Source organism: Natrix helvetica (genome assembly GCF_964273705.1).
Source record: "Natrix helvetica genome assembly, chromosome: 2".
Lineage (NCBI taxonomy): Eukaryota > Metazoa > Chordata > Lepidosauria > Squamata > Natricidae > Natrix > Natrix helvetica.
The window spans coordinates 37,372,908-37,386,273 of NC_138552.1; the positions used below are offsets into that span (position 1 = coordinate 37,372,908).

General features: G+C 38.9%; 1 protein-coding gene across 1 annotated transcript in view; it reads left to right on the forward strand.

Annotated features, from left to right (window-relative positions):
• Window positions 1–13,366, forward strand: part of MRPS27 (mitochondrial ribosomal protein S27) — a 53,390-nt gene that overhangs the window by 29,480 nt on the left and 10,544 nt on the right. Inside the window, exons 5-6 of the mRNA XM_081945205.1 lie at window positions 8,227–8,341; window positions 12,303–12,381. Coding sequence (XP_081801331.1) covers window positions 8,227–8,341; window positions 12,303–12,381 — 194 coding nt within the window. The remainder of the gene's footprint in view (window positions 1–8,226; window positions 8,342–12,302; window positions 12,382–13,366) is intronic.

The following is a 13,366-nucleotide window of genomic DNA, read 5'->3' on the forward strand; positions in this document are numbered from 1 at the left end:
CATTGCTACTGCAGGGCAGGGTAAGCTCCCATCACACGCTCCAGCTTCTGCCGACCCAGCAGTTCAAAAGTAAGCAACTGTGAATAGATTAATGGGTACCACTTCAGTGGGCAACTCCATGGGGACCCGAAAAGAGCCCCACTGGATACCCCTGGACAACAGTGACATCATTGGCAAATCTTTTCACTACAGATGCATTTCAGTGCTTCCGACACTTCATGTTTTCATATTCCAATCTTCCTTTCTCAGCATCTAAAGAGTTAGCTGTAGTAGCAAGTGATTACTGTATGCCTATTTTAGTCATTTATCCAGTCTCATTCAAAGAGCCAGAGTGAGCTAGTGATTAAGATATTAGGCTAGAAACCAGGGGACTGTGAGTTATAATCCCATTTTAGGCCTGAAGGCCAGCAAAGTGAGTTTAGGCCAGTCACTCTCAGTCCTACTCACCTCACATGATCATTGTGGTGAGGAAAATAGGAGGAAGGGTTTTTACATATGTTCACCACCTTCAATTATAAAAATAAAAAGTGGGATATAAATGAATAAATGTTCCTTCCATTTTGATAACAGTGAATGTGTTAGAATATCTTCCCCTAATAATGCTCAGGAATTATTAAACAGGAAATGGGCGGCAGTACCTTGGATAGTTCTACGCAGATAATGGGTGTCTGAAATTCAGTTACAGGTAGTCCTCTAGTTGCAACCATAATTGGGATCAGAATTTATGTTGTTAAGCAAGGCAGTTGTTAAGTAAGTGGTGCCCAATTTTGTGATCCTTTTTTGCCATGTTGTTAACTGCAAATCATTGCAGTTATTAAGTGAATAATGTTGTTCAGTGGCTTCTCCCATTGACCTTGCTTGCCAGAAGTCAACAGGGAAGGTCAGTCACAAGACATCAGGATACTGCAACTGCCGTAAATACATGTTAGTTACCTAGTGCCCAAATTTTGAAGGGGATGCTCTGATAGTTGTGAGCAGAAGGACCAGTCATAAGTCACTTTTTTGAGTGTGGTTGTAACTTTAAACAATCATTGAACGAATGATTGTAAGTTAAGGACTACTTGTACTGTATACTTTTTTGCTGGCTTGAGATACACTATCTTTCCAAGGTTCTCTTCTCTTCCAAGAGTAGGGAGCTTTCTAAATATAGTTATCTGAAGGTTTTAGATCTCATTGTATAGGGGTCTGAAAAGCTGCATTATAATGTGCATGATGAGTGTCATTTAATTGTACTCCCCTGCTGAATAAGGAATTTTAAAAAATAACAATTAGTTTGACGGTTCTGAGATGTAATGTATCAGTTTGCTGGTTGTTAGTATTAAAATATGCTTGATCTGATCTTCTAACAATAGATTATTAGAAATTAGAGGGGTACAAATAGCAGAAAGCCACAGAGAAAGCTCCTGATTGTCCCATTCAGCATATAAAATGTGGTAGAGGCTGCCTTTTCATTTGATCTATGTTTTACCCTTTGCCTTGATTCATAAACGTAAGATACATTCTATATTCCTAGTTATTGTAGATTGAATGTTTCTTTCTCCTGACTTGGGGCCCTGAACACAACCTAATTATACCCTATTCAACAAGCAGAGAGACACTTTAATTATATGCTGTTTTGGAAGGGAACGGAGAGAAGCTTACTACTTTGTCAGCTGATTCTGCGTTTGTGTGCATGCAAATGTGTATGCAAAATATCTGACATAGCAGTTACTGAACATTGTTTACATAAAATCAAGATAAAATAGAAAACTTTTCAGAAATGGGAATGACCTTGGGAGACCGAGTGAGGAATGGAAAGCTAAGTGGGTGCATAGCATATGGCTGCATAATGAGCAGAACAAGAGGCTAAGATAGGGCCTTCCTTAAGTTATCAGGCTGTGAAGATGATGGTGGGAGAATTGTACATTCAGACTTCCAAGATTCTGTTAATACATCTTTACAATAAAGTAGAATTAGCTTATCTGTCGGTGTTTCCTATCTGGTCTACCTGGTAAGGCTGAAAGAAACTCACTCTGAATTGAATATTGGTTCTGTAGGGAAGACTGCACATCCTGAGAGACATATTAGTAGTAATCTGGGCGCAGTAATGTACAACAGACCTCTCCAGCTTGATCCTATCCCAATGTGTTATACCACTTCATCATTGAACTTTGCCAATCTGGTACCATCGAGGATCGTGGATCATGCCATCAAAATGTGTTGGCAAAATAGCAGTTTTTAGAATAAATATTTTTTTTTCACCAACGCTTGAAACAATTTTGACAAATCTTTTCAAGAATCCCCCAGATCACTGCTTTAATGCCCACCCTCCAAATCCAGAAATAGAAAGGAGCATCTATACCAACTGGGGAAAGTTGGATCTGTATTTCAACAGATCTGTGGAGCGCCAGTTGAGGGAAAGCATCTTTATGATAAATAAACAGACTTCTCTTTTCAGCTTTGCTTATGTGGAATACTCTCGATCCAGACAGCTAGTGGGAAGATTGGCATTACAAATCACTATTCATCACATACAAACTCTCAGCTATTTACCAGAATTCCTCTTCTTACGTCTTAGTTAAAATTTTAACTGATTTTATATCTAACTAGGTAGTGATACAAATTTGTTTAAAAAAAAAAACTCTTGCCAAATGCTTTAAAATGACTGAAATTGTGTTATGAAACATACTTTGTAAAAAAAAAAAATCGTACCAGAGAAATGCACAGAATAAATATTATATGTTGCATAAATATTTCAAACAGTTAAACATATTTAATATTAAATAATATTAAATAATGAAAAACAATGAAGTATAATTATTTAAATGTTACATTCAAAGGCATTCAACTTTTTGCTTTGAAATTATTCACATTACACTACTTGAAAACCTCTTAAGAGGTGGTGCTGCAGTAAAGGGCACACCTCTTACATTATTTACAGGCCAGAATTGATGTGTTGAAAGGAATCATACAGCAGCAAAAGTCTTGAAACAGTTGACTCTTAAACAAAGGCTTGAACCAGTTGTCTCTAAATATTCTCTTTTTCAGTGCCGAACTGGGTTTTTTAAAATGGGAAATTATGAATAGTCCAACAATTTAACCTTAAATAAATCACTATAGTGAATGGTTTGTTTTATGTGTATACATATATACAAGGTATAGATTTGTAATCATTGCATATGACCTTTACATACATGCAGTTGTATACATGCCAATAATTTAATTAGCTATTTCTTTTCTTGTACCTGATCCTGCAGCAACTGAGATTATGATGTGTAAATTTACCATCCCCTGCATAACAACTTTGTGTTCTCCAGTGACTTTTGGGATCATAATATTCTTTCTGCTTCATAACTCTATTCAGTTATTCATATTTTAATCATACTGTGTAACTAGCAACTCAGTACCAATTAGATAACTGATTCATCAAATCATAATTCAGTTTGATGGTATATAACTGATGCTTCCTTCAAGCAATTTTTAAGCAGTCCTCTAATGAAACCAAATATAGAATCTTTTTTTGTTCTCAATACCATATCAGAGTTCAAGTGGAAGTGTGTCAAGCAATTAGATCGACAAAAATGGAACTTTATAACTTGATTTTGAGTGAGCCTTTTTATTATAAAATTAATTTGAAAAGAAGGAAGGAACAGTCATTCTCTTTAGAAATTGTGCACACGGAAACAATTCCGTTGTCAGTGCTTTCATGTCATAGCTTCCTTTCTTGGGAACAGAAGGAAACAACTTGGCTGTGTATCCAACCACTCTATTCACTGAACAACATACCTCTTCTCCCCCCTGGTAATATATATAGCCTTCAGCCATAAGGGACAATTCTGAGAAATTCACTTGACAGTAGTAAAAAGGGATGGTGGCTATAATAATCTGATAAATGTTCTGGAAAGCATGCTCATTCAGATGGAAGAATCTTTCTTGCTGTTAAATAGGGCTGCAGTTTGGCTTCAGGCTGCTTTAGCATCTGTGGATTCGTTCTGTTCATTCATCCTGATCTTCTGCAAAAAAAAGGGGGGGATATGGGCTAAGGCTCTCTGTCATTTAGATGCAAGGATGCCTAGGCCTTGTCATTCATAGGTTATATTGATCTTAGAACAATGGCAGAACATGTTCTGGTTTATAGGATTATTCTGACTTTTACTAGAATCTGTGGAACCCTCATAGCTGGACATACTTAGAATTAAAGAAATTTGAAGTCACAAATTAGCTCTGAGTAACAAAGATGAAAGAATATTAGACCTTCTGGCTAATGCCACACTATCGGTAATGGTTTTTTGCCCCCCATTGTGGCAATATAATTTAAAGTAAAAGAAGTGAAATTTCTATAGCTGCTTTAAAGCAACCAAAATTCAGAAATCCTGGTTGAGTTAGCTACTTGGAGATTGATCAGTAAATTCTAATTTATTTTTACCCAGTTCTGATTAAAAGGCTTCGGTCATTGGGTCAGACAATTATAAGATATGGTTTGGAATTTTGTTTCCTGCCATTACAAGTTGTTTTTTGTTATTAAATTGGATGTTTCCTATTTTTAAACTGTTATCTGCCCTGAAAACCTTACGATACAGGCAGAGAATGACTAGGAATACACTCTACAAACTCACCATGTCACGTTGCTGTCACATGACATTTTGCAACATTTTTTCCATTTGTGGAGCTGGAATGGGTGTAGCTTGCGCGTAATGCATCCTGCCCACGGACTCCCAGTTTGACACCCTTGTTCTAAATATTTTACCATATTTTTCTAGTTTTAAGATTATGGAAATGATAAAAGCATGTCCTTTAGAAATGTAATAAGAGCATGAGAGTTCATGAAGAAGAATTAGAACATTTAAGATAATTGTACTTTTTTGTCTTCCTTTTCATAATCCAAGTTTGCAAACCACTGGCATTCATTGTAAAATAGCTCTCTAGCCTTAAACTGTTGTGGTATTTCATCAGTTCAGACAGTGGTATTTTTCTTTTGGTTCACTTTTGGCAATAAATTAAAACTTTTCCCCTGTTGAAAAGCTGCCATTACTACTGTTTATCTTAAAAAGTATCAGCTCTCTTTGGCTGGAAGGATAGCAGGATGATACAGGTAGTAAGGGCAAGTAGTCCTTACAACAATTCATTTAGTGACTGTTCAAAGTTACAATGACACTGAAAAAGTGATTTATGGCCATTTTTCACAACTACAGCATTGCAGCATCCCCATAGTCATGTGATCAAAGTTTAAATGCTTGGCAACTGGTTCATATTTCATGTTCTCCTTTTTTGCCACCTCCTGACAAGCAAAATCAGTGAGGGACGCCAGATTCACTTAACAACCAGGTTACTAACTTATTAACTGCAGTGATTCACTTGTGGCAAGAAAGCTCATAAAATAGGGCAAAACTCACTTAACACATGTCTCACTTAACAACAGAAATATTGGGCTCAACTGTGGTCATAACCCGAGGAGACTCTGTATTTTTGCAGCCAGATTCTTTTCAATATAACCATACACATAAGTTGTAGATGTTACCACGAAGACTGTAGAATTGTAAAACACTGTGGAGGATGAAGATAGGGTTCAGTGATCAGGTTCAAATCAAATCAAATCAAATTTTATTTGATTAGCCGCAACCCTCTCCCGAAGGACTCGGGGCGGCGTACAGTCAAAAAGATAAAATACACATAGGACACACATACATACGAAAAAACAAGGACAATTACATTTGTGCATGGAGGAGAGTAGACCTGCAAGGTTGCCTGTGTTTCTTCTTTAGCATAGGTAGGTTGCTGCAGATGCTGACCTTGGGGCATGCCTGCCCGCGAGAATTGGAAGGAGTGAGGAAATAACAACAAAGCCAAGGCTAACTGTCGGATTTAATGTACAAACACACACACAAAACAAACAAGGACACAAAAGACAGGGGAGTCTAGAGCCAAGCTAAGAGCAGCTCAAAGCATATACAGAGTGAGCTGCAAAGACTGCTTGCATGTTATAATTCCTAACTGGGTGCTCTGCTCTTCTTCCCAAGATATAATCAGTCATGGACAATATAAAATAAAGAGAGAGTTGTATTCTATGTTGTTTGATTTTGCGGGAGGAAGTGGTTGAGCAAGATGCTTCCAATTGACTTGTTTTCTTAGCATATCCACTTCATTCCTTTGCTGCTGTTGCCATGGCTTATTAGTTTGCCTTCCACTAGGATCACATCCCACAAGTCCTTAGAAGCAGAAGACGACATCTGGAGCACTTAGAATTCGTTTCCTTGCTCTTCTCATCATTAATTTTTTTCAGTGGAAGCAGCAACCACAAGAAGGAGAAAGTAGCAAACCAGAGCCTAGGCAAAGAGGAGACCGGCAGTGGATCCTTCCTTGAACAGGAAACCCTTCTAGCAACTGCCCCCAAATGTCATCTCTGCAGCTAATGAAATCAATTGATGAAACAGTAGCTCGGTTTTTGTGGTGCATTTTCAACAGCTAATGCAATAAGATTTGATGAGGTAGCCCAGGGGTGTCCAACTCAAGGACCAGGGCCCGGATCTGGCCCACAGGGTACTTAGTTCTGGCCCGCAGTGCTTCTGCCAGCGAAAATGGGCTCTTGGGCTCTATTTTCGGCTGCAACCCTCTGCCAGTGAGCTCAGGAGATCTGCATGCTCTGTTTTCACTGGCAAAAGGTTGTAGGAAGCTGTGGTAGTCAAAAACAGCTTGAGAGCCCGTTTCCGCTGGCAGAGCGCTCAAGCCACACAGGCACCCCCGATAGGAGTGATGTTGTGCTGGCCTTGTCCCCCTCCTGAGCCACTCCCTGAGGTCAAACATAACCTAATGCGTCCCTCAATGAAATCGAGTTTGACACTCCTGAGGTAGCCTATTTATTTTTCTTCCATTTTGGGTTGTTTTGCCCAACTTTAGTTTTCTCAGGTTAAAATTGAAATCCTTAGCAATCTAGCTTCTTACCCATCTCTTTGTGCAGTTGAAAAAGCTGTTTTTAGAGCTGCTTTTTTGCACTTCCAGAACAGCTTACTGAAGAGCATTTCTCTACTCTCAAAGAGGGTCCCTAGGGGACCTCTGGTCCAGCAGAAGCTCCTCTAATGATCATACATCACAGAGAACTAATTATTCCAGGGCGGATCCTTCTGCAACCATAACAACATCATCTATCACATTAGGATGTTTGCAGAACATCCTCTCTCTCTGTCTCTTGCATTTTGATAGCTGTCAAGTTCCATGTAGTTGAACAATTTAAGAACATAAATTTCAGAAACACATTCTTTCCGCCAGCCAGTGGTAAAAGCATCATCTTGAAAATTGTAAAGAAATCGCCTCCAGGCTGACTTATGCAAGCTAATTAAACATTTGAAATATTTGCTCTCCATGTCTGGGCTCTGCTGCCTCCTCTGACACAGCTGAACTCTTTTCACCTGCTTGTCACAATGGGGATTAAAAGCAATTCCCAGCTATTCAATACTATCCAGTGAGGATTAAGCAATTATGAAGGCTACTGGTACAAAGTAAAATTGAATGGAATAATTCAGATGGCGGTTGTTTGTTATTTAATTGATCTGAAAAAAATAATTGCAGAGGGTTATTGTTTTAATATGAATAATAGTTGGTTTTGGTGGTGGGTCCCTGAGGAAGAAAGCTGCTTTGAATCTAGCTTGCTTTTACATGTTTTTTTTTTCCCCTGCAGTTTTTTTTTTCTGGTGGCTAATTGTGACTTTCTATTGCATTGTATCTGATTATTATGTTCATTTACATTTTAGAATTTAAACAGCACTTCATCTGAAATATAAAGTGAGAATGTGACAAAAGATGTTTTGAACTGCATGTCTTTCAAATGCTGTAATTTTCTTGATGGGCAGAATTGATTGTGATTGCTAGTTGACAGCTGGCGCAATTGGATTGTGAAGTATAAAATGGCCCCAAGTAATTAAAACTTTAAAATTAGGAATTTGCAAAATCTTATTTAAATATTTCAAATCCAGTTGATTTACATTTTGAATAAAGTAGCTGTTTCAATGCTTAACTGAGAATTATACGCCTTTAAAAATTAGAAGCATTGGCGGTATTGAGCTGAACCAGTTATGGGTAATAGGGATCACAAATGGACTTAATTATCTCATAATAAATTGGTACTCTTTAAGTATCAATACATCTTCCTTTTCATACTACTTATTTATAATTAATGTACTATACCTTGCAATAAATATACCTTGCAATTCAGCATTAACCTCCATAATTCTAGATGTTTCTGTCATCACTTAGGTTTCGTCACAGCCCTAATTGCTTTTATTTAAGAGACTGGATCATCCACAGCTGGATTAGGAAGTGCCTTAAGTTTGGTGCACAGGATAAAGCTTTGTACACTCTACAAAACAAGGTTTTTAAATTTTATTATATTTCATTTTGCATGTAAAAAAAGGAAACCAACGAAAGAGAAAAACAAATGTCTTTACAAAATCATACTTTGCTCATGTACTCATCAAAACTAATGTTACATAGGAAATTCTTGACATGTTTTACTATTAATTTTTATACCAGTCTTCTTAGCGTGCATAAAAAAATGGAAAAGGAAAAAAAAGGAAATGTTTGTAATCATTATGTGCAATCCAAATTTGCAGTCCTCATATTGGGATTCCTGGTGAGAAAAATTCTGGTCCAAACAGAGCAAAATGTAAGTTGATCAGACCATTATATAATAGATGAGAGAATGGATATTCTTGTATCATAAACTTTTTACAACCATGAGTGCATATGACTTCGATTTCCATTTGATTCTTTCCAAACCATTAATACTTAGTTCAAAAGATCCAGAATATCTACAAAAGAGAATAATTATTTTAGAACAGTATTAATATAGGAAATAACCTAAATAGTTGAATAGAAGGGAACCCCTGGCACAGGGCCACATTAGGTGAGTCTTATATCATGTCAAAACGTATTGATTATCACATCTGCAATAATGATCTGCACCCATCTAGTTCTTTATATATATGCAAATGTCCAATTGACACAAAATAATGATTTTTTATTTAAATATAACTGTAGAATTAGAAAACTGTGACACACAGATACCCAAATAGTCTTCCATTCACATTTGAACACTGAACACTATAATTCCTTACTCAATTTCTCTTTATGCTTTTAAATTTCTCAGTATATTCTAACAAGGATTTATAAATAGCTACTGTAGGCTTTATTTGCAATGACATATTAATCTTTTAACATAAAAAAGTTTAAAAAGGGGACGCATTCTGTAGCACTTAAGCTATATATCTGGATGCCAGGAACTATTGTTACTGATAAAATTGCTAATACTTGGATTGCAACTACCGTGTTTCCCCGAAAATAAGAGAGGGTCTTATTTTCTTTTTACACACAAAATATGGCTTGGGCCTTATTATGAGGGGAGGGTTTATTGTTTGGAGGTTGCCAGGCGGCTGCTCTCTTGGGAGTGGACTCCCAAAGAGGCGGGCACAGCCTCATGGGTGAATGACTGTTGTGCTGTCGCAGCAGCGCAACACAACAGCCATGAAGCGACCATGCTCACGAGCAGCCACCCGGCAAACCCCCTTTTCATCCGGGCACAGAGCCATTCACGGACCTAGGGGTATCACCAAGCCGCATGAGCGCCTGTTCGCCACCGCCCGGCTCTTGCGGCTTGGCGCCTTCGAAATGCCTCTAGGTCAGTGAATGGGGCTCTGCATGGCTGGAGAGGGGAGTTGCGCGAGCAGCTGTTTCGCTCCTGCTCACGCGGCTCCCAGTCTCGCGATGCCCTGGCCCAGCTCTCCTTGCAGAGCCAGGGCACCTCCTCTGCTGCCGCCCGCCACCACCATCATGCCAGCATGGCTTTTTCGGCAGCTTCCAAACTGAGTCTTCTGGCTCTGCCGGCAACCAGCCCACAACCATAGAGCGTACGCCCAGAGCGCCCACTGCCGAAAGACTCATTTGGAAGCTGCCGAAAAAGCCATGCTGACATGGCAGCAGTGGAGGTGCTCTGGCTCTGCGGGGGGAGCTGGGCCAGGGCATTGGGAGGCGTGCAAGCAGGAGCGGAACAGATGCTCGCATAACCCCCCTCTCCAGCTGTGCAGAGCGCCATTCACTGGCATTTCGAAGGCGGCAAGCTGTGAGGGCCGGGCAGTGGTGAACAGGTGCTCACGTGGCTTGGCGATACCCCTGGGTCAGTGAATGGCGCTGTGCCCGGCTGGAAAGGGGGTTTGCCGGGTGGCTGCTGTGCCCGGCTGTTTGGGAGCCTGCTCACAAGAGAGCAGCCACCCGGCAACCCCCCTCTTCAGCTGGGCACAGCGCTGCTCTCCAACCTAGCGGTATCCTGAAGGCGCCAAGCAATGCAATCACCTTTGCCACCACCACCCCGGTTCCCACGGCTTGGCACCTTCAGGATATCACTAGCTTGGTGAGCAGCGCTCTGCCTGGTCGGAGGTGGGGGGTTGTCCAGGGGGCTTATTTTCAGGGGGGGCTTATATTTTTGCCCACCAGAAAAATGTGGCATGGCCTTATTATCAGGACATGTCGTATTTTCAGGGAAACACAGTATTCAAATAATGAGCATGTCTGATTTCATCTTATTAATGAATGTATCAATAGCAATAGCACTTAGACTTATATACTGCTTTACAGTGCCCTGTCTAAGCAGTTTACAGAGTCAGCATATGGCCCCCAACAATTTGGGTCCTCATTTTACCCTACACAGAAGGATGGAAGGCTGAGTCAACCTTGAGCCTGGTGAGATTTGAACTACCATATTGCAGGCAGTCAGCAGAAGTAGCTTGCAGTACTGCACTCTAACCACTGCACCACGGAGGCTCTAATATATTAATACATTCCACACTGCATCTGAGTTCCTCAATAAAAGGATTACCTTGCTATTTTAAAATGTAAAGTAAGAGTTATTTTTACTTGGTTTTTTTTTATAAAGGGCATTAATTATTTATGCTGAAATTCAGAATAGATACAGCACTTCATTTTATGTCCTCTTCCTTTTTTACATATTACGTATATGATTTGGCCCAAGTAAAGAAATACTTTCTTAATTTCAAGAAGGGTAATTTAACCCCTGCTTAGGTCTCTCCCACTGAAATCCATCAGTGAATACCATTAACACTTTTGCCTAGACTGCAATTAACTTGTGTGTTAAGGGATTTGATAAATAGCTTGATTTATTTAATCAGACTGCACACACTACAGCAGGGGTGTAAAACTCACGGCGCTGTCATGTGATGTATCGGGACTCCCCCCCCTTTCGCTAAACATAGCATGGGCGTGGCCAGTATGTGACACATCCGGTCCACTGGCTGGAAGTTTGACAGCCCTGCACTACAGTAAGCATTTAAAGGAATGATTTCTATTTAACTGACAACTGTTTTGAACAAAAGCAGAAATATCTGTCTGAGCCATTTTCCTGTGCTCCAAGGGCCACATTCCTTGAAGTACTTACTGTCTTATGCTTTTGTCTGGCACTCAAGTTAGATTTTTGAGGTCTCCTGCTTCAGCGGTACAAAGATACTTCAATGTCAATGTGCAGTTAAAGGAAATGGTTCTTATTGCTAAACATTTTGAAGGCTTGGATGAAAGGACACAGAAACATGTTCTTCTTTCCTGGTGTGCCAAAGCTTAGCAGGAAACAAACGGCTGAAATTTCAGACTACCATCTCTCCTTGGCTTGGAAGGCAAAGGCCATTTATATAGGGTGTGTTGGAGAATATAATACGTGTCCCTGTGAGAGCTCATGCCTGTGATTAATGAAAAATAAGAGTACTAATTTCCCTGTAAAAGTTCACAAGTAGAAAGTGGCTGGGTACATTCACGTAGCCAGATGGTCATGTGCCCTAATCTCTGATGATAAAAAGAAAACATAACATGAGGTCTGCTGGATGTATAGTTCAGCCTCTCTTCTTGATTAAAAGATTAGCTTAATGGGAGGGAGGTGGAAAGCTGTCATGGATTTCCTGAAGCATAAGTCAATTAATGCTGCCTCAGCTGAAGTAGCATTTTTCAAACTTGGTAACTTTAAAGACGTGGGGGCTTCAACCCCAGAATGCTGGGAGCTGAAATGTACCAAATTTAATGTTACCAAGTTTATAAAACACTGATCCTATGCTAGCTAGCGGGTACAACAACTGTTTTTTTCCAGCACAAGCTGCTCTGCAAATTCTTTCTTATGTTCCCATGTCCAGCTATGAAAGCAAAAACAGAAGCGGAATGCATACTGATAGACAGCTCTTTCGATTTGCTCAGCCATGTCATGCATTCAGGCCACTATTCAGAATTACTAGAAGTACGGCATTAACACAACTTTGTTCTCTTTTCATTTTTTTTTCCAGGTCCAGTTTGGAATAATCCCAGATAGTTTTACCTTCAATTTATTATTGGATTCTTTTATAAAAGATGAGAATTACAAAAGTAAGGAACAAATATTTATTAAGCATTAGGTATTATGTATATTTCAAGTGTTTCACCCTTAATGTGTATTGTGCATTTCTATCTTCCTGGACGTGGGCATTTTTGAGCCTATTTCTTTATAACTAATTTGCCATGATTTTAGGAATAGATTTTTTTTTAAAAAAAGGAAAGGGATAATAGAAGTAAAGCAGGTGGCAAGATTGTATGCAATGACTGAATTCTTCTCATAAAAAAGATATACAGGTGGTCCTCAAAATATAAACATTTGTTTAGTAACTGTTCAAAGTTACAGCTCTGAAAACGTGCAACTGATTTTTGCACCAGCATCCCTGCAATTACGTGATTAAAATTTGGGCAACAAAGTTAGGGATATTAAATTAAACCAGAATAAAAGTGCAAGTGGTGCAAGTTCATTTCATATGTTGTAAGTGTCTCCCCATCATTTTACACTAATGAATTTTAATTATTTTAATTATTATTATTTGAATAATAATGAAATTGACTTTTTAAATATTACTGAAAGAATTAGATCAAATTGTAAAAGTCAGCAGATATTTCAATAGAATATTCTACCATTCTGCAGTTTTAGGAATTCAACTTCCCTTTGCCAAACCAGCTTTCTTTTTTTCAGGTTGTGGGAAGGCCATAATATCATGAATAGGGAACAGAATTGAATTTTCATCCCAATACTAGCAACAGTATAAGAATGAGTAAATGGGACTTCTCTTGGAGGGATTGCATGATCAGTTTATAATGAATTTTGGATGTGATCACCTGGATTCTAGTAAAAGACAAATCAAGATATATGCCCAGGAATAAAGCTGAACAGCAGGAAAATTAAAAACTTCAAAATCAGCTGACAATAATAGTTTAGGTAAAGAAAACCAAAATATTTCTCTTTCCTTAATTTATAAATCTGATAAATGGTATTAGTATAGGTATTTAATTTGGATATTAAAAGTATTAATGTGTGAATTCAGTCAAG